General features: G+C 42.5%; 1 protein-coding gene across 1 annotated transcript; it reads right to left on the bottom strand.

Moving 5' to 3' along the window:
* Positions 1 to 2222: 2222 nt before the first annotated feature.
* On the bottom strand, positions 2223 to 19354 carry rps6kal (ribosomal protein S6 kinase a, like). Its single transcript, XM_063499121.1, has 22 exons — positions 19097 to 19354; positions 16515 to 16574; positions 16295 to 16411; positions 16132 to 16213; positions 15941 to 16021; positions 13459 to 13538; positions 12636 to 12742; positions 11405 to 11442; positions 10512 to 10654; positions 10322 to 10392; positions 10111 to 10199; positions 9878 to 9942; positions 9337 to 9439; positions 9040 to 9164; positions 8101 to 8223; positions 7256 to 7345; positions 7013 to 7171; positions 6773 to 6934; positions 6611 to 6687; positions 6382 to 6499; positions 5984 to 6124; positions 2223 to 3498 (listed from the first exon to the last, which is right to left on the bottom strand). Exons 1-22 carry the CDS (start codon positions 19121 to 19123, stop codon positions 3373 to 3375), a joined length of 2184 nt encoding a protein of 727 aa, XP_063355191.1. The 5' UTR covers positions 19124 to 19354; the 3' UTR covers positions 2223 to 3372.
* Between the last annotated feature and the right edge of the window lie 1298 nt (positions 19355 to 20652).

The raw sequence follows: 20652 nt of genomic DNA, 5'->3' as shown, positions 1-20652 counted from the left end.
GTCAGCTCAGACAGTTGCAGGAAAAGGACAACAGCTGGTCCCTGGGCCAAAGTGTGTGCGCGCGTGTTTGTGTGTGTGCATTGTGATGGGAGCAGTCCTCGTGCCTCAATCCATCTGCTTTCCTGCCTAGACCCTCCATCCTCTGCTGTCTGCTCGTGACAGCTCCGACACGCAGACGCTCACACGCAGACGCGCGCTTCTCCTTTAACACGCCACTGCTTAGAGGAGCTCGTATCCTCAGGGGAGCGGGGTGGGGAGGTGGTGCTGGTGGGGTGGGCAGACAAAATGGAAGCAGGCGAGACTGATGATTTACATCAGGGTAGGAGGACACGGATCCAACCTGGGACGCTGCGTGTTCAACGCTCGTGAAAGTTGGCATGTACTGGAAGGTAATACCACCTAGTGGTGGCTAGAACCCGCTGCAGGTCATTGATGTTTGTTGGGGGAGGCAGGGGAACAAAGGGAAGGTGAAGCGGATCGAGATGCGGCAGGTATTTTGGAAAGAACCGGTTCACTCAAGTTACCAAACGAAAAACTTTTTTCTGACACAACTGTTAAAGCTATTTTAGTCGGAACATCATTTAGTTTTCAACAGGACAATGACCCCAAACACACCTCCAGGCTGTGTAAGCGCTATTTGACCAAGAGGGAGAGTGATGGAGTGCCTCCACGGTCACCTGACCTAAACCCAGTCGAGATGGTTTGGGATGAAACGGACCGACAAAAGAGCCAACAAGTGCTCAGCATCTCTGGGAGCGCCTTCAAGAGTGTTGGAAACCATTTCAGGTGATGAAGAGTGTGCAAAGCAGTAATCAAAGCAAAGGGTGTCTATTTTAAAGAATCTAAAACATGTTTTCAGTTATTTCACACTTTTTTGTTTACTACATAATTCCATATGTTCTCAATCATAGTTTTGATGCCTTCAGTGAGAATCTACAACGTAAATAGTCATGAAAATAAAGAAAAACCATCAAATGAGAAGGTGTGTCCAAACTTTTTGACTGGTAGTGTAGCAGAGGGTGTTGTTAATCAGTTTCAATTACTTTGGTGTCAATAAAATTAACAACAGGCGTAGTAGAGGGGCAACAATGAGACAACCTCCAAAACAGGGATGCTTTCACCGGTGGAGGCGATTGACATTTTTCCTTCAACTCTTTTTCTGTTTGTTTTTTCACTAGAATTACACTCGGCTAGGGTGAGTATCACAATGGTTCAAGAGCTTATTAACATCAATATCTACACAGCCAGTCACATGGCAGCGACTCAATACATGTGAGGTCAAGACCACGTGCTGAAGTTCAAATTCAACATCAGTGGGGAAGGTGATTGAGTGACTTTGATTGTGGCATGATTGCTGGTGCAGGCTCAGGCTGGCCTGCGTGTTTCAAAAACTGCTCATCTGCTGAGATTTTCCCACACAACCAGGTGATAGAAGATAAAACAGACTGCGTTGAGCTGATAGGAAGGTAACAGCAATTCAAACAACCAGTTGATACAACCAAGATGTGCAGAAGAGCATCTCTGAACATCTAACCTAGAAGCAGCTAGGCTAAAGTAGCAGAAGACCATGATGGGTGCCGTTTCTGTCAGCTAAGAATAGAAAACTGCCTACAATTTACTAGGGTTCACCAAAACTAGACAATAGAAGATTGAAAACAACATCATCTGCCTGATGAGTCGATTTCCGCTGCAACATTTGTATGGTAGGTGAGAATTTAAACCCCACAGCTATCTGACTATTGCCGCTGACCGTCATTTAATGACCACAATGTACTCATCATCCGATGACTGTTTTTCCTGCAGACTGCTACACCATGTCATAGTTTAGATCATCTCAAACATGAGATCAGTGTACTCAAATGTCCTCCACAGTCACCAGTTCAATATAGTAGAGCACCTTTGGGATGTGGCGGAACGGGAGATTCACATCATGGATGTGCAGCTGTGTGATTGCATCATATCAACATTGACCAAAATATCAGGAGTGTTTCCAGCACTGTGTTGAATCTGTGCTACAAAGAATTATTAGGTAGTACAAAAGTGGGTTCAACAGTACCCGTTGTGTTTCTCCTCTTCAGGTATTCTACCCAAGTAAATCAGAAAGATCACACCCTGGGTCACTAAAACTGAAGTTACCTCTTCACGTGAACGCTGGCTGTGTCACACTCATTTGTTAAATCTGCCTCAGCGCTATGTAACAAAGCAGCGCAGACCACAGTGGATGCATGTCAATAATGATCTTTAATGTCAATATATACAGAACTTGAAAGAAAAATAGAATCTTAAAAATCAAATGAAATAAATACAGTATCATACAATTTCCACAATGTCTTTTGAAGAGATTTCCATGGAAATGTTTTTTTGTTATTCATTTATTTATTCTTTTAAATTCAGCCTCTCTGGTTCGACAGGGTGCGTCCCATCCCCCCCAGAGAAATCCCGACAGCTCCCCCCACATGCTCTTCATCTTCATTATGTTCTATATAGTTATATCATTTTTGCAAACGATTTCTTGTTACCACATAGTTTCACCTTCAGTATCGAGACAGTATCTTTTGTCCGTCTGCAGCATATTTACCTCTTTTGATACACAAAGTAACACGAGTCCGACTGAGTTTCAAGGGAAAAGCAATACAGGATCTGTCCACACATGCGTTTATGTTACCAAAAGTGCTGGGAAGTGATTTTGTTTCTGAAGAACCTTTAAACCCGCTTCAAGCAGTATCTGATTTTTTTTAATACATTTATAATTTATTTTTTTTAGTCTCAGAAAGGAAACAGTCTTGCAAAGCACCTCAGTCAATACCAACTTGCCAGCACTCTCACACATAAATCATTACTTCACGTTGAAAAACAAATGCAACGCAAAAGCAAATGAGGGGAGAGGAGGATGGCAGAGCGAAGATGAAGAGCAGTGTGTGGGGGGGAGCACAGTTTAACCAAAGCAGCTTTTTAATCAGCCAATCACAGTGAAGGAAAACATCAGCTGGTGCGTTTCTTCCTCACATAAAAAGGAAGAAAGAATGAAAGGCGAGGAGGGTAAGTGCATATGAGAAGCTGTGGAAATAAATACAAGTCTGTCTCCCCAGCAGTAACAGATACGAGGTTCCTCTGTTCGTCTTCGGCTGACTTCTGCAACGCAACCTCGTCCAGTGTGTGTGTGTGTGTGTGTGTGTGTGTGTGTGAGATTGCAGATGTTCGGGTGTTTCAAATAAATAGATTTTTTTTTAAAAAAAGAAAGAAAACCTGGGAGACAGTAGTTCTGACTGGCCAAGACTTGGGGCTGTGGGTGTGCGCGTACTTTTTGCTTTTTCTTGTTTGCGTATGAGTCTGACAGAGTGAGATCAAAACTGGTGGGTGAGAAACGTGGGTCTACATGTCCGTCGAGGTGAGTTTCTTCATGCTGCGTCTCTGGGCTAAACTGGATGCCGCCACAGGCTCCAACACCGGCTGACTCGTCTTCTGGCTCAGAGCTGAATAGGTGGCAGCCATCGCTCCCTGATGAAACAAAGACACGTGGCTTTAATGTTTCAGCTGGCCTCACCACCACTGCTACTGTATAACTATATAATGAAATGGTTGCTTACAGGCTGGGAAAAGGATAAGTAGTTTCAATAATGTAACAGAAGCTGACGAAATATTGTTAAAGTTAGTGTTTTAGTAACCAGTGAATGTTTTGCATATAAATTGTCATATTTTCCCATCTGTGTCGATCACATTTTCCCAGATTTGGTAAATAAGATGGTCACATGTTTTGTCCAACCAACTGCAGTTCCTCAAATGGCTGTTTAAGACTCCCAAAAAGTTTGAAAATCTAACTTTACAGTAAAAATAAAAATATCTAAACTATTTTTTTGTTTAATGGCTCACCGGTCCGTGAGTCGTTTGGTACCGGGCCGCGAGAGTTGAGGCTCGAGTGTAACATTTGTGGTTTTCAAGGTTTTTGAAAACCTTTTTTGGCCCATGTTGTAGTTGTGCGTCTTATTTTGAAAGAAATATTTACGCGTTACCATAGCGACCAGAGCATTAAGGGGCGGAGAGGAGGACGTTACTCTCAAGTTGTTGGCGCATTTCAGGAGGACGCTGCTAATAAAGTTGCACAATTACACAGTGAATTCGTGTTTATTATTATATTTACAAAATACCACAGTTTTCATCTTGGTCGTATCATTTTATTTTGTTGTATTTATCCGAGACACCTTAAAGGCCGGTCCGTGAAAATATTGTCTGACATTAAACTGGTCCGAGGCGCAAAAAAGGTCGGGGACCGCTGTTATAACGGATATGATACATTTGAGTGACAGGTAGGGGCCAATATACTGACAACCAAGGCTGAAAGGTGATTTGAAAATGTCTTTGCGTAACTTCCTCCTCTTTTAGTAATCCTCTGTGATCTACATCGAATTGTTTCCCCTTTTTTTTCCCCGAGTAAGAAAAATAAAAACATGACAAGCAGCTACTCTGCCACACAGTCTAAGAGTCCTTGAATAGGCATCTAATGTTTCTGCAATTGACAGTTTATTGAGCTTTTCTGTGTGGATACAGTTAATTCTTGAAAGTAGACATTAGGCAGAATTCTGACATGACCAGCAGAGGTTATGGTGCAGCCCAGGCTACCTAATGTTAACCGAGTAGTCTGGAGACATAAGGATTAACAAAGAATTCTTGGATTTTTAGGACTGAAACCTGCTGTTAATCTGGTCCTTCCTTTAATGGTGACATTATCACTGGATCAGGAAGTGTAAAAAGTCAGAACAAAATCCTGTGCATGACTCTGGCCTTTTATACAGCTGCTGCTCTCTGAGATTAAGAGAGGTCAACTCGGCTGGGTCGAGTGCTTAGCACAGATGATACCCAGGCAACCTGACCTGGCCCCCGTGTGTCCAGCCACATTAGGGCGTCCGTATTCCAGCAGAGAGAGGGCTGAAATGATTGACCTCTCCACTCATTTGCCTTAGACCCATTTCTGGCTCCAGTCTTAAATCCAGCCATTACTATGCTTTTCAAATTGTGACACCTTAACTTTGAAACAACCTTCTGCAGTATACAGGATCTGCTCAGTCTGTGGTTTGTTTTAAAGCATCTGCTGAAGAATTACGTCCCCAAACTGACCCTTTCATTTGGCAGCAGTGGACAAAAGCAGTCCTTAAAATCCTGAAGTTTTGGAGGAAATCTGTTTCACTGAAGCCACCGACATCACGATCCGAACACTTTTAGCTCCAACTTTGCACCCACACGCGCCTCCGTACACAAGTACCAGCAGTGGCTCCACAAATAGCCTCCACTAAACCGTTTACTCTTCCTCAGCCTCCTCATCTGCTCACAAATCTGCTCATTTCCACCGCACATCACCCCATAAATAAAAAAACAACTTGTTTCTAAATACAACGTTGTCACGGTCCATCTGTACACACAGGGCACAAATCTTCTGACGCAAATGAGAAAAATCTTACAGGTCTTAAGTCCAGCACACATGCTGAGATGTTAATTTCTTAAAGTTCTCTGTTCTTTCTCTTATATTTAATATAACCACACTACGGACAGACAAGCGACTGGTTTTTTATGCGTTGTCATTAGCAACAACGACAGTAAAACCATTGCGTGGCTCCGCCGTCCGCTTGTTTATTTTCCACGTAAACCTTTCACAATAAAGCTGAAGATCCTGTTGAGATTTTTCAAAATAAACTGAATCACGTGAAATACTATGCAGAGTGTTTACGGATGAGAAGCTAAAAAGAGCCGTCAGGTGCTAAAAAATAAACCTTAGAACAGGCGTTTCCCCGCAGCACGCCGTGTCATAAATACTCGAAAACTGCGGCCGTTTCAACTTATGTAACACTCGACTCCAGGTACACGACGCCCAGCTGAAAACACTTTAACCAAGTCAACATGCCCGAGATTCACCGAATTTACAGAAAATGTACAATTTTTGTGATATATATCGTTGTCGGGACGTTAGCGGGATACGGTTGGATCTACTCACCTTGACGAGGTGCGGTGCATCATGGCGTGTGAGCTGGAAGTGCGGTAGAGTATCTCTGCACGTGATCCAGGAATGCTTTAGAACCTGCTCTGCTGTGTATCGCTGGTGAGGGTCCACATGGAGCATATGGGACAGCAAGTCCTGGAATACACAAATACAGATTTCTAAAGGTTAAAGGGTACATTTTAAAAAGCCACTAAGAATTCATACAAGTATAAAGGTTTCATTCTTGCCAATTTTAAGTCAACGGCATAATTTGTATCAAACTTCTAAGTACATGGGAAAAGCGGGTCATCTTCATTAAACTTTACAGCGCTAGGTTTACAAAAGGAAACATCACAGCTGCTTAAAGGGAAGCCTGAACAAAAGGATTTAGAACAATGTGTCAGTGCGTGTACCTTCGAGCTGTCTGACACAGTATCCCAGTTGCCACCCGTCAAAGAGAACTTCCCAGATCCTATCCGGAGAAGAATCTCTTCCGGTGTGTCGTTTGGCCCATTAGCGAACGGTGTGTACCTGACAGCGATGAAAACAAAGCGCAGATTATGAAATGCATAATCATATCACATGCAGTTTGCTATTAATCATCCAAACGACTCCTGAGAGTTCTCCTGTGTGCAGTCTTACCCTGCTAACATGGTATACAGCAAGACTCCAAGGCTCCATATATCACAGGCTGCATCATAACCTTGTCGCATTAGTACCTACGAAAACAAAGAACAACACAAGCCATCAGACTCATAAACAAAGCAAATCATGGATTCTCTTTTTGCCTTGCTTCCTGCTCACCTCTGGTGCCACAAAGTTGGCGGTGTAACAGGGGGTTAGAAGGAGGCCGTTGCCTCCCCGGAGCTGCTTAGCGAATCCAAAATCACAGATCCTGATGGAGTCGGGATTCCCCGAGTCGTCCATGTACAGGATGTTGCTGGGCTTCAGGTCTCGGTGTACTACCTGAGGAGAAGGAGAAGATATTCAGAAAACGTGTCCAAATTAACTCCGCTGTGCACGCGCGTGTAAGTGTTTCCTCACCCCTTGGCAGTGGAGGTAGTCAACAGTCTTTGTAATGGTGTAAAGAACAGCACTTGCTTCTCTCTCGGAGAAAAACTTCTGCCTGAGGATTCGATCCAGCAGCTCCCCTCCCTTCATCAGCTCCGTCACCAGGTATACATACCTGCCCTCGTCATACACCTGACACAGAGACAACACAACCCGTCAGAATATACCCGCCAAAACCCGACTGTGTCGGAAAGCTCACACATAAATGTCACTGACGTCTTTCAGAGTGATGATGTTGGGGTGCTGTCCATATCGCATCAGGATTTCGATCTCTTCGGAGGGGTCCCTCTTACTTTTGTCTATAATCTGAGTGAAACAAAAACACAGTATTAGTGATCAATAACTCTAACTTCTATCAGAGACTTGAGACACTAAAAGCAAACTCTGAAGCTGTGCTGCCATCTGCTGGTGTTCTATGAATAACCAAATTCCATTTGAGTCGCTCTGTTTTAAATGTATCGATAGTTAAAGACGCTGAGGTCCACAAACTCTTACTCTACACACATCAACTGTACTTTCATTGGCCCTACCGAGAGGTGCAAAGCATGTGGAATAAAACAAACCAGTCGTGCCACTTAGCTGTCTATTAACCTGCAGCTGCACGACACTGCAAACTAAAGAAGCTGCAGTTTACATCCATGCCTGTCCAGGCATGAGAACGCACACAGGAAAGGCTTTGGAGGAATAAAGCAGGCTCCACAGATTTGTGTTACCAATTCAAGCGTCTGACATTCACGTGTGTTTTTAAAGAACTTCTACTTTTAGACATTTTTATGAAATTTTGCTATAATCAGTGTCAGTTCTTGAGGACTGGCAGTGAAGATGCAGTGATTTTGAAAGAACCCAAAGAGCTCACGTCTGACTCCGAGTGCACATTTGTGCTGTAATGTAAATGTAATTTACATAAACATAATGAAATTTCCCAACGTGATCGAGATGCAGCCATGAGAAAACAGGCCATCTAAAAAAAACAAACAAAAAAAAAAAAAAACAACAGACTTCTGTCCTCTGGTATAGATTCTTTAACATGTTCAGAGGTCACAAGGAAACAGCCGGGTTACCTTCACAGCATAGTCCATGGCAGAGACTCGGTGTACACAGCGTTTACAAATAGAGTAGGAGCCGACCCCGATGTCCTCCTGCAGCTCGTACATGTCGGAGAACTTGGCTGAGCCTCCGTGCAGCTGGAAAGGGCAGGAATCATTAACATTTATACGGCGTCCTGTGACATTAAAAAAAAAAAAGTTCCAGCACAGCATCACCTCGTGTCCTTCACGAGCGACGCTGAAGGATGCAAGTAACACTTGAGCTTGTCTATGCAAGTCAACAACGTGTATCAAATGTTAGAGCATCCTGGTAATTTGAGTCCCACAACAAAGAACATAATGTCAGTGAAGTTGACCTTTGGAGAAAAAAATAAAAAGATTGAGTACTTCATCATTTTATCTAATAGTTTGACCTTTAACCACCAAATGTTTAGCAGGTCAACCTAAAGTTCAGGTGGACATCTGCGCCAAACTGTCCAGAGAGAAACTATTGCTGCACATTTACACAGGTGCTCTGCAGCAAACCTGCCATCAACTTTGTAATGTGCCTGTTTGTTTGTGTCGGTCAGCAGCAGAACAGCCATTACAAGATCATTCAATTTGGATCCTAGACCTCTGACACAAATCCAAACTATTCCACTGCAATTACAATCAGCAGACAACAGAAAGAAACCGTGTCAGCAGCACTCAGTTATTAGTTACAATGTTTCAGTGACCGATCTGTCTTACTGTGTTCTGTACAGAGCTGCAACTGCATCATGAAATTTATGCATGGCTCCAAAACAGGAGGAGAAACTGCTGAATTTCTAGCAATTACAATAGTTTCTCATGAACGCTGCTTCATGAAAAGAGAGAAAAAAAAAAGTCTGTGTGAGCTTCGTGCATGCAAGACAATACTTTAAGTACCACGTGTAAAGAGTGAGCGAATACAAGGTTAAGATAACGCATCTTCACCTGAACTATGGGGAGGATGCTGAGCAGCGGGGAGCTCTTGTTCTCATCCATGGGGGTCGGCGCAACAAAACTGAAGCCTTTGAAGAGCTGGTGTGCATTAGCACTGGGCGGGATACCTGGGGAGTCTAAATAAACCAAGATAATTCAGAATATAAACAGACTAACATATAAACACCCACTAACATTTTGCAGTTGCTGTTTCCATGGCTGCAGGACTAGCTGTTGCTTGTAAGCTTAAAAACATGTGAGCAGAACGTGCGTGCGTGCTTGTGCGTGTGTGTGTGTGTGTAGGTGTACCTTTCGGCGTTTTAGCGGTGAACTCTGGGTCAAAGCAGAACGTGTCATCTGGTTTACCTGCTGCGGGCTTGAACGGGGGCTGGAGCTCTCTCCTGTACAGTTTCTGCAGGTACAAAAAAGCAGGAGACACGTAAACGTGTGAGGAATCAAACTATCACAGGCCGTCTGCAGCGTGTGAACATATGTGCAGGAGAGGCCAAGACCCCTCCCAGATTAACCCCCTGAAATCCCACCACCGCTCGGTCCGGCCAATAGCATCCTGCCGGCTCTTAAACGCTCATGCAGGGCTATTAGTGCACACACAGTGAGAATTGGACCTCTGCCCAGACTCATGCACACACACACATACGCGCACACACACACAAACACAGATCCCGTGGCCAAGACTGATGGCCAGTAGTCACCACGCCAAACATTTGTTAGGTGTGAATCCTCAGCAGAAGCTGGGGAGTTGTGTGTGTGTTTATGCGTGTGGGTGTGTGGGAGAGAGGAGGAAAAAAGAAAAAGAGTGTGAGAAGTGCGTGTTGGTGTGTGCACTCACATTCCAGTCGATGGTGGAAAAGAATGCATGGCGTTTGATCTCTTCCACGCCGTCGGGCCCGGCCCCTAAAGACACAGATGGCTCTGGTTCAGTTAACCCAGCGTTATTGCTTTTCATCGACTCATCCGCACATTATTAACCTCTTGGCCGATTTCGAGGTAGAAGCGGATGCCAAAATGTTAACCAACCTCAGGCTTAGTGAACAGCGTGACTTGACGATCACGTTTCCTTACCTAGCCTGTTAGCGGGGTTACGTTTAAACAGCATTCTCAGCAAACTCTGGGCTTCCAAACTAAGGAACTGGGGCATTCCCAACTTAGCTCTGCAGGGAGAGAGACAACAGAGTGACAGATGAACATGGGGGGGGGGGGGGGGTCCACTGTTATCATCTACATATCAAAACTTGTCTGACATGCCTTAATGATGTCATGCATAATGACTCACTTGAGAATCATGTTCATAGTCTCATTGCGGTCTTTCCCTTGGAATGGTAACGTCCCTGTGAGCATTTCAAACTGCAAACACACCATAGGTCAGGTTTTTTCCTTTTACTTTAATGTATAAAATTCCTATGAATACATATGTCCCATGTCTTTTCTTCCTATTTAAATCAAGTTTGTGTGAGGTTGCGTACCATAAGTACTCCCAGAGACCACCAGTCTGCACTCTGCGTGTGTCCTCTCCTGTTGACCACCTCAGGGGCCATATACTCCACCGTACCACAGAAGGAATATGCCTTCTTATCAGCATCTACCGACTCTTTACTCAAACCAAAGTCTGTGTAACATAGTAAAGTTTTAGGTAAGAAGTTACAGATTTACTGCAAATGTTTGCATTTGGATTTTACTTATTTATACAAAACAGAGACCATGCATATTAACATTGCTGCATTTAAATAAAAACATAACCAATGCAATACACGTACGACTTCTAACCAAGCTAACTTGCAGATCTTTTCCTGGTTAGGTTTTTAAGATGCAGTATAGCAACACAAATATAAATCAAACAGTTAGAAAACAGCAACAGCAACCACAACAAACAGGAAATAAATAGAAACAGTTAACCCATTTCAGTGATCACAGATTTGCTTTTGTTTAAGGCATAATTTTACCTTTGCATCAAAAACTGATCTTAAAATTTTTAATGCTTTGTTGATGCATCTAATCAATATCATTATTATGAAATTCATAATAAGCAGAAGTCGTCCCGCTATCGTTTCATGCAGCGTGCTTTTAAACTGAAATGTGGCTACACCATCATCATCATCAAAGAGAGAAAGCAGGAGGACATTTCCGACTGTTAGTTTGATTTCTGACAGCGACATCGGGCATCTCTGTCAGTGAAACCTCCGCCGTGTGTGAGGAGCACACGAGTAAGATATCTGACAAACAACAAAACTAGTAGGACTCAATACTCAACAGTAGTGGCACATCTATCACTTTAAGCATGGTCATATTTAACAGGTTAACTACATTAGACTCTTTCCTGATTCTTCATAGTCAAAAAAAGTCCGAAGGTAGCTCATACCTGTTAACTTTATGTGTCCAGCTTCATCAAGTAAGATGCTGAAAGACAAGAAGAGATTTCACACAGAGGTGAGCATCAAAGCATCTCATGTTTTGTGATTTCTGCATAAAGCACGACTAAAGCGAGTGAGTTCTGAGAGGTTTGTATAAAACGTCAGTTCAATCCGTACGCTGCAGAATTTTGAGTTTGGAGACATTTTATGAAAAACGGAGCAAAAGCCAGAAAAACTAAACCAAAATTACTTTTCATACAGCAGGTAAGTTAGAAAACAAAAATAGCCCTTCAACTGATTTTCTTGAAAAATGAATGTTTTATCAAATCCTATCATTTTCTACGCATCGCCTTGTGATGTGGAGAGATTTATTAGATGTTTTAACGAGTCAAGCTTTAAGAAAGAAAAAAAAACATTTTCATTTACAGAAATGAAGTCATATTAGAGATGGAGCAATTTTGGATTTGTAATGAACCGCGATCCAATACTAATAATTATGGTTTTTCTTTTTTTAAAGTGCATGACAGCAAAGAAAGGTGCTGTCTGGAGGTATCTCAGCCTCTCTCACCAATAAGTTGTTTGTTTCGCAGTAGCTCAGCAGTTTCTGACTTATTTGCGACTCGTTTTGGCTGAGTGAGCCGACAATAACAGAGCCTCAGACAGCTTCTTTCTCCATTTCAACTGTTATGTTAGCCTCCCAACAAGCGTCAAACACTGCCTTGCATTTACAGTGACCTGGCATGTTGTCAGCTTTGCTCTGCCCATTTCTCATCTGCTCCACTCCGTGTGTGAGGGCCGCACACAGTGGGGAAACCAACGCAGACTCAAACTGAGCTGAGATGTTTCTTTTTTTTAACTATTTGAATTGATGCATACGTATATATTAATTAGTCACATTTTATTTTACATGGCTGTGTAATCAATAGGTCTATTTATTGTGTAATCTATTCTTTTTACAGCTGTCAAAACAATAGACTTCTTTTTTGTTTTAATTCAGACTATATGTTAATTGTATTAGCTGCTAAAAACTAGCAATATACAATATACACACACACACACACAAAATATAGTTTGCAGCAATATAGGTGAAAGATCAAAGTGGTTTTGTACGTGAAAATGTTTGTAATGAAACCAAAAGCAATCGGCTTTTGCAGTTCCCTTCTGTACTCCGTTCTGTGCCATTGCGCGGGGCTATGCTACGAGAGGCTGAAAGGGGAAGATGAGGTCTGTGATTCTTACTTCTCTGGCTTGAGATCTCTGTAAACTATGCCCAGGTTGTGCAGATGGTCGAGGGCCAGGGCCAGCTCTGCAAGGTAGAATTTCACATCTTCCTCTGTAAACATAACCTGATAAGAACTGGACAAATTTACTCTTTGAACTCTGAAGAGAAATTCAGCAGCAGCAAAGGAAACAAAAAAAAACCTTGAATATTAAGCTTCAGTTACCAAAACAGAGAAAAAGAGTATTATCGTTATTGTCACAACAACATCAACATTTCAAATACGTTTCAGGATTCGGCAAGCTGTTGATCTGACGCCGCTGGCAGCTATCGCTTTGGTTCTGAGACATGCTTTCAACAATAGGTCTATCTAGAGAACAATCACACATTGTTTGAGTGCCCTGAAAGCATCTGAGAAGAGCTGAGCCGGGAATCTGACTGACAAGCAGCTGATGATGAAAAAGGGGGAATAAAGATTCCAAGAAAAAGCACTTGCCTTTTCATGAGGAATTCAAGTCGAAATTTGAATAAAAAACAAACAGAAGATATCAGAGACAAATGACTTGGCACATTTATGCGCTTTTAAAATAAATAAAATACTCTCGCATACTAAAATTGCACCTGTTCCATTAGTTGCCGTCATATTTACATTTCCTTAGGGTTTATAAATTAACATTTTGGCATCTGTAGCTCTGAGTCTCACAAACATGGGCACTAATAGGATTTTTATTTTTAAAAACATCTTAGAATTTTTTTTTTAACCAAAGTACAAAATAAACAGAATAAAGACAAAAATAAGCTTGAAGGCATAACAACATGTAAGACAACAGAATGCCAGCTTACCTCTTTGGATAAGCGAGTGAATACATCCCCTCCCCTGAGAAAGTCCAGTATTAAATACAGTTTCCCTTCTGTCTGAAAGGCTGCGGAGACAGGAAACTGACAATTTATCCACAAGCCAACAGTATTGTGATTTAACAGAGATGTCGAGATGAAATGTCAAATCCTGTTAAATAACTAAAGCATTCAAAAATATTTTGTTAAATGAGTTTAAAGGCATTTCTGACTGAAACACGATGCGGATAAGCAGCTTATGCCATGTTAAACCCACCCTGAATACATTCTGTATGATCATACAGTTACATGCACATGAAACGTTACAGCAACATCTGATTTCAATCAGTTCTGCAAACTGTTTTTTTCTGGAGCAGAAAGCAAAAAAACGTGAAATGAACACATGGTTCTGATTCCACATAGAGGGTCAAAACTTTACATTCGCATATTAATTCAGCAAATGCTGGTGATCATGACTAGACTCACCAGCAAGTCCAAGGAGCTCAGAGCACGTCTGAGGAAGATGATGACAGATTTTGCACAAGTCAGGGACATCTCTTGAAGCCATTTCTAAAGACTTTTATAGTCTAAGATAATCAGTTTAAATGAAGTGCAGCCACATTGTCAGAGTCTGAAAAGGACTCAAAAAGCTTTGATGCGTACACTACAGCCCTGAACTCTTCCAGACATCGCCCAACAGACGTGCACGGGGGAACGCAAATGCAGTCAGACTGAACATTAGCCGGTCTTTAACCTGATAGCTCCCTACTATAAAGTCTGCGATGTCGAATTATGCAGATGTGTGAGCAGCACAGCTATCCGTCAGGTGCGTTCACCTAGTGAGTGGGCGTCATGTTTACCGCTTTCAGCGTGCTCCATCAAGGCAGCACCCTCGTATAAACAACACTGAGTAGTTCCAGTTGTGTTAAAAGCACCTGAAGTAGAACCTTTTATTCTTTGTGCTAAGGAGAAAGGACAACTGTGGAAAATATCCTGACCGGTTTTTCTAAAATTGTCCAACCTTTACACGTTAAAAACGACAACAACATTCGGCTCAGCTGACAGGAAGTCGGAGAAATTATCCAGAAATCACCAAAGCACAGGTCTGCATTGAAGTAGAAGCGGCTAGAAGGCAGAAGTGGGAATGAGCAAACACCCCATGAATACAATATTACTGCCATTTCTAACATTTTGCAATGTGGAGAGTATTGCAACATATATTGTAATTTATCACTGTTTCCAACTGCAAATTATGTCCTCAAAGATTAACTTTAACAGTGCCTGTTTAATCCAATAAGACAAAGTTATCTCACTTCAAGTTTTTCTTGCTGTAAAATGAGCCAAACACACCAGCACTGTCACTAAAACCTGCCATAAATGTTGCCATAAGATGGGAGTTAGCCTGCCATCAGTCTGCAATTGAATGGGGTCAAGTTGGCTATTGCAAGCAATCTTTTTAACTGTGATCAATCATTGAAAATCTGTTGCTTGCTACATAGACAGAAATTCACATTTGGATGAAATACATATTTAACTATTACCACTGCACTCAGCAAACTTCCTGTTCTTTAGGAATACCACCGTTCTGCAGGGTTGCCGCTGATCGACCAGCCTGCGCAATTACCTTGCGATCAAAAGTGTTCGTGAGTGTGCGACAGCCTCAAGCTCGAGGCAACCATTTAGTCACAAGAAGTTGCAGTCGGTCAGAGAAAATGAAAGAAAATCATCAGACTGCCACTGATTTTTTACAAAGAGGTTCTTTTCCCATTTTTACTGCTGTGGTGGATGGTGGTGCATGAGATGAGCCAGAACATTTTATACACTTCATAAAATACACATATTTGGTGTTTCTCTATTGATACATTATCACCACATAAAATACTCTGATACTATGACACACTGATCATTTTCCCCCACCCCTACTGGAACATCAGTGTCAGTCTACCACCAATCATGTTTCACATCACCACACACTGACAGGCTGCAGAACTTCAGCGCAACCTCAAGCTATTAGCTAGACTCTTGAAACGTAAAAACAACTAGATTTCCAACAGGACAGTGACGCCCTTAAAGAGAGGAAAGCTGATCAGGGAACAGATAAATTGCCTAATATTAAGCTTCTCTAAAGCCTCAACACTACTGAAATCTGTTGACTCGGCTTTATAGCCAGTTCCATGGCAGAACAACAAACTTTATTGAACTCTACCAATTCTGCCAAAACAAATGAATGATTACCAGAATTACGCCAAAAGCTTGATTATGTAAAATTCTGGATTCCATTGTGTTTAAAAAAAAAAATGATTTAAAATGCGTGCAGTATATTTCACTTATTTTTACTTGATGTAAAAGTTTCTGTCCCAGAAAAAGAAATAAATGAAATCCTGATGTTTCCATGACGTTTTAGTCCATGCTGAGTGCATCTAAATCTTCAAAACTGTGTAACAGCCATGCTATGTGCATGTTTAAAAAAAAAAAAAAGTGTTTGTCTTACCGTAGTGCAATTTCACTATGAAGGGATGATTGACTTCCACTAAAATGTCTCTTTCCATCTTAGTGCGAACTCTGTCCCTGACTGGAGACAAAGGAGACAGATGGAGGCATTCAGAAAGAAATCCAGCACTGTGGACAGACAATACTGGTGCTGTTTTATGCTGAGATGGCCAAAAACAACAGTGGCATTACCTTTCAAAGATGCCTTTTTTAGAACTTTCATTGCATATAACTGACCAGCATCTGGACCCACAATCTTCCTGACAAGAAACACCTGACAGAAGGAGAATGAGAGGATTTTAGACAGATACAAGCGCCGGCACGAACAAACCACTTGACTCCAGAGTTCCCTCACCTTGCCGAAAGAGCCCTGGCCGAGGACTTTTAGCAGTTCAAACTGAGACGGATCGGCTTTCTCGCAGCCCTCTTTTACATGGTGGGTGATAGGAATCTCCTTATATGTCCCATCATCCTACACAAACATTAGCAGAATGAGACAGAAACACGAGGCGGTGGGGTTAGGTCACCCCTTTATGCACACAGACATGAAGACTTAAAAGCGCAGCCTTACTTACACAGTGTGAGAAAGACTCTCCCTCCTCCATGGGCTCATCCATGATCTGATGCCCATTGACCTGCAGCCAAAGCAACAAATCTGATCAGAGTTGTCGTCAACAGCAGTAAGCACTTTCACAAAGCTTATTCATCCTTGTTTTTAGCTGAGCAGGACTATGACTGCAGCAGCAGCTGCACGCCCACATGTATGATGGAAGATTCAACAGATGAATTCGATGAGTCACACATGCAATAATACGGCACTGTCACTTTTCCAACTGTAGTTCTCTGCGTGTTGTCAAACAGTATGGAGTCCATACTTTTATCCCGTCCAGCTGTCCAGCCCTTATCCTGTCCCTATAAAGCCCCCCCATTATTAGCATTCTAGCTTAATCCCCAGTGAGAGCAAAAAACAACATGTCTGACAGGCTCCAAGAGTCAGATATTTGCTGGAGCTACAGTCAGCATTCAAGACATAATAGGGCCTGTTTCTTTTAGAGCTTCTAGCTGATGATGCTGGTAAATGCATACTTTAAATGACCGCAGACCACATTTAAGAAGCCCCCCCCACCACCCTCTTTGTTTACTGTAACAGCCACGCACGCTGTAATGATATTGTCAGAGGAGGAATGTCAGATATCTCGGCATCTGCGAATCAAACGACTGACCACAAGAACATTATCCAGGACTGAATATTTCAGTTATGGGCTGAAGCGCAGCCTGCATTATGTATTCAGTCCACTGTGTTTGTGTGTGTTGAATTCCATCAAGCCTCTGAAGAGGGGTATGAGTCATAGCACTACGCAAACCCACTCAGTGGGTGGAGCCACCAACATACACTCGTGTACATCCACACAACGGAGGCCAGCAAAACCACTTTCCAATATCTTGCTACTGCTGCTGCAGCAGAGCAACACTGGCAAGAAAAACATATTTAAAAGAAAAAAAATCTGACAAGATAGACACCGCAAAGGCCGAAACAACGCAGAATAAAGCTGAAAGCAAACGCCTCTGTGCATCTGTGAAGGGTAACATCCAAGCTTGGCCGAAGCCAGGGCAGAGCTTGTGTCATAATTCACACATAGATTTTTTTCCACTCCCACCTTTGCTGTGGCTCATCACAGCTTGTAACGGGAGTGCAGCCTACACTCAGCGCAACCAGGCCAGCCTTTTGCAGCCATCTGATGTCTGACAATCCTACATAATATCATTTTGCATACACTTATACCGGCATACAAGGGTTTGGCCTGAGAAAAAAGAAGTGTTTTATGTGAGAACTGATACAGTGTTGATTAAACAGCCAGCATCACCACTGCTCTGGTTTAGGTAGCTCAGCTGATATTTACTTCTGTAATCTCACAGTCTTCAAAGCTGCAGCTTACAGTAAACAGCAAATTCAAGTGTTTGTCTGCAGTAAAACTTTTTTAAAGCATTGTAATATTTGGGCCATGAAGCTGATTAAGTTATTATAAAGGTATTATATGAAAGATTAACAAAAAGCTTTAGAAGTTACCAAGAGAAACCTCAATAAAAATGGAAGGGTCAGTTCAAACAACACCAGGATGTTTCAGTAACTTTCTGTTGACTTTAGGAAAGTCACAGGAGTCTGCCAGACGGACTTTTTCAGTGTGTAAATGTGAAAGGACTGCAAAGAATCCCAGAAATGAGGTTTAGGATGTCAAGTTGGCTTTGCTGCAATTGGAAAACCTTATTACCGAGCCCGTGCAAAAGCAAACTGAATCCTTCCCACAGCTATCACAAGACTGTTTCTGGATGTCTTTGCAAAAAGGTATCACTGGTTTTTACTAACGGTGATAAACAGTACAGCTCCATATTGCGCAATTTTCAGTCACAGCGTCACTTTATTGCCGCTGTTAGTCCATTGTTAAACGCGTTGTGCACTTTTTTGGTCAAATTATAACTTATAAAGCTGCGCACAGACCGTTTTTGTTCAAAGTTATTAACAGCATCACTAATTCACAAGTACTGCTTACAAGCCAACCTTCAGCAGTAAACACGACTGACCGATTTAGCGCAGCTAATGATAAACTTTAAACAAAAAAACCCAAAAAACTGCAGTGGCTGGATTCATGCGCTGCCTAACTACTACACACACAGACGAAAGTACTTTAGCAACCTTTTATTACTTAAGCAGTAGAGGTTGGATAACAACTTGGCTCCCAAGTTTTCAAGCCTGCAAGCTGTCAGCTATCAAGCTAGCTGCTGCTAATGCTACAAGCGCTAAGCTAGCTAGGAGGTAAACTCCTCCTGAGAAGTGTAAATAACAAGAAAAAGATGCGCGACGGCCACCTGTCATTGGGTAAAAACACCAGTGTCGGTGCGGAATGATGAGCCGTGGTGAAAGACGGGACGGGTAAGTGTTAAACTAATAAGAAAAAAACCAGGGCAGAGCAATAAAAACAAACATCTAACCAGCTGTTAGCATTAGCTAGTGCGTTAGCATGCATCACGGTGCGCTGCAGGTCGTGATGCGAATTTAAGCTCTGCCGAGACGAGCAGTTCGAGATAACTTAACGGGACACCACGAAACCAGAAGCAACGCGGCGAGATTAACATGCAAAACACGCATTTGTCAACTCACCTCACTACTAACGCTGTTTACCTCCATCTTGTACCAGGATTCCTCTCCAAGTCTAAGGCATCGTAGTCCACCTAGACCCCCGCTCCACGTTGCATGTCTTTCCCCCCCAACCACCCTCTGTGGAAGTCCGGCTTTTTTCTGCCTCGATGCTCCGATGCAGGCTGTGGAACCGCGGGCCGCTCCGAGGAAAGGTTTGGAGGGTCGGCGCAGGGAACAGTCGATGTTGATGACTGGATCACACGCTCGCCGAAAGCACCGCTACCCTGCCATAGATGCGAATATGGCGGCTACCGTGGTACCTGATCGTCAGTGAATGGGACTTTATTGACGTACTTATGACGCAATTCAGTTAAGGATTTCCCCCGTCCAAACCAAAGCAGCAGGTCTCGAGATAGAGAGGAGGGAGAGTGGACGTGGTGGCGCGGGGACCTGATGCTGTGTGTGACATGCACACATCCGGTTGATGGACTATTTGCTAGCGACCGAAATAGTTAGTCACCGTGACTGTGGCAGGCAGGGAGTTATTTTTTGCTTTTTTCTTGCTGTTGACGCAAGATGAAATTAAAGCGCAAAACGATTTGTAAGTTAGTGATCTTAACAGTGCGAGCTGAACGTTTTAAAACCACTGTTTCATAAGCCTTTCCATCCCTGGTTTAAGTGCATATAAGAGGCTTAACGCTCTCCGCTTTCTCTGCAGCTTTCTCCCACCCACAAAAGCTCCGTGTTTGTGTAGTGAGCGACTACATGCGTGGATTTGTCTATTTGATTTGGCACACGCATTTCTTCAGTCTAACAATACAGCTTAATTATTTAAATATATATTCGTGTACATATTTGGCCATTAATACTTCCTTGTACAAGTCAAGACACAGTATGTCAAAACTTACGTGGTAATCTGTTAATAAATACCAGTATTTGCAATAAGACTGTATTTTAACAATCAAACCTATGAGGAAGCACTTGGCGACAGTGGTAAGGAAAATCTCCATTTTAACAGGAAGAAATATCTGGCAGAATCAGGCTCAACCCAACTCTGAGCAGCCTGCAACTATTACAGCAGTGTAACTAAGGAAGGGTTTGAGGTCACCTGATTCAACCATAACTATAAGCTTAATCAAAAAAATAAAGTTTTAAGCCTAATCTTGAAATTAGAGAGGATGTCTGTGTCCCGATTCCAAACTGGGAGTTACGTCCACAGAAAAGGGGCCTGAAAGCTGCAGCTCCCATTCTACTTTTAAATACCCTGGAAACCAGTAGTAAGCCAAATGCCTGAGAGCAAAGGGCTCTACTGGGGTGAGATAAGATGAAGATAGATGGGGCCTGATTATTCAAGCCTGTATGCGAGGAGTCCCTGTCAGTACTTTCACTGCAGCATTCTGGATCCACTGAAGTTGATTAACTGAACACATACTGATGGCGCTCCAGTAGCAGTGTGTGTGTATGCAGCTGCGATCGTTGCAATAACAAGTTTGTTAATGTTTTTAAAAAGTTGTATTTTTACAGCTTAAATTCCTAAGTAATTTCCTACTCACACTCAGTAATACATGAGAAAAACA

The sequence above is a fragment of the Pelmatolapia mariae genome, linkage group LG2 (genome assembly GCF_036321145.2).
Source record: "Pelmatolapia mariae isolate MD_Pm_ZW linkage group LG2, Pm_UMD_F_2, whole genome shotgun sequence".
Classification (NCBI taxonomy): Eukaryota; Metazoa; Chordata; class Actinopteri; order Cichliformes; family Cichlidae; genus Pelmatolapia; species Pelmatolapia mariae.
The sequence above is the reverse complement of the archived record's forward strand: the minus strand, read 5'-3'. Positions and strand labels throughout refer to the sequence as shown.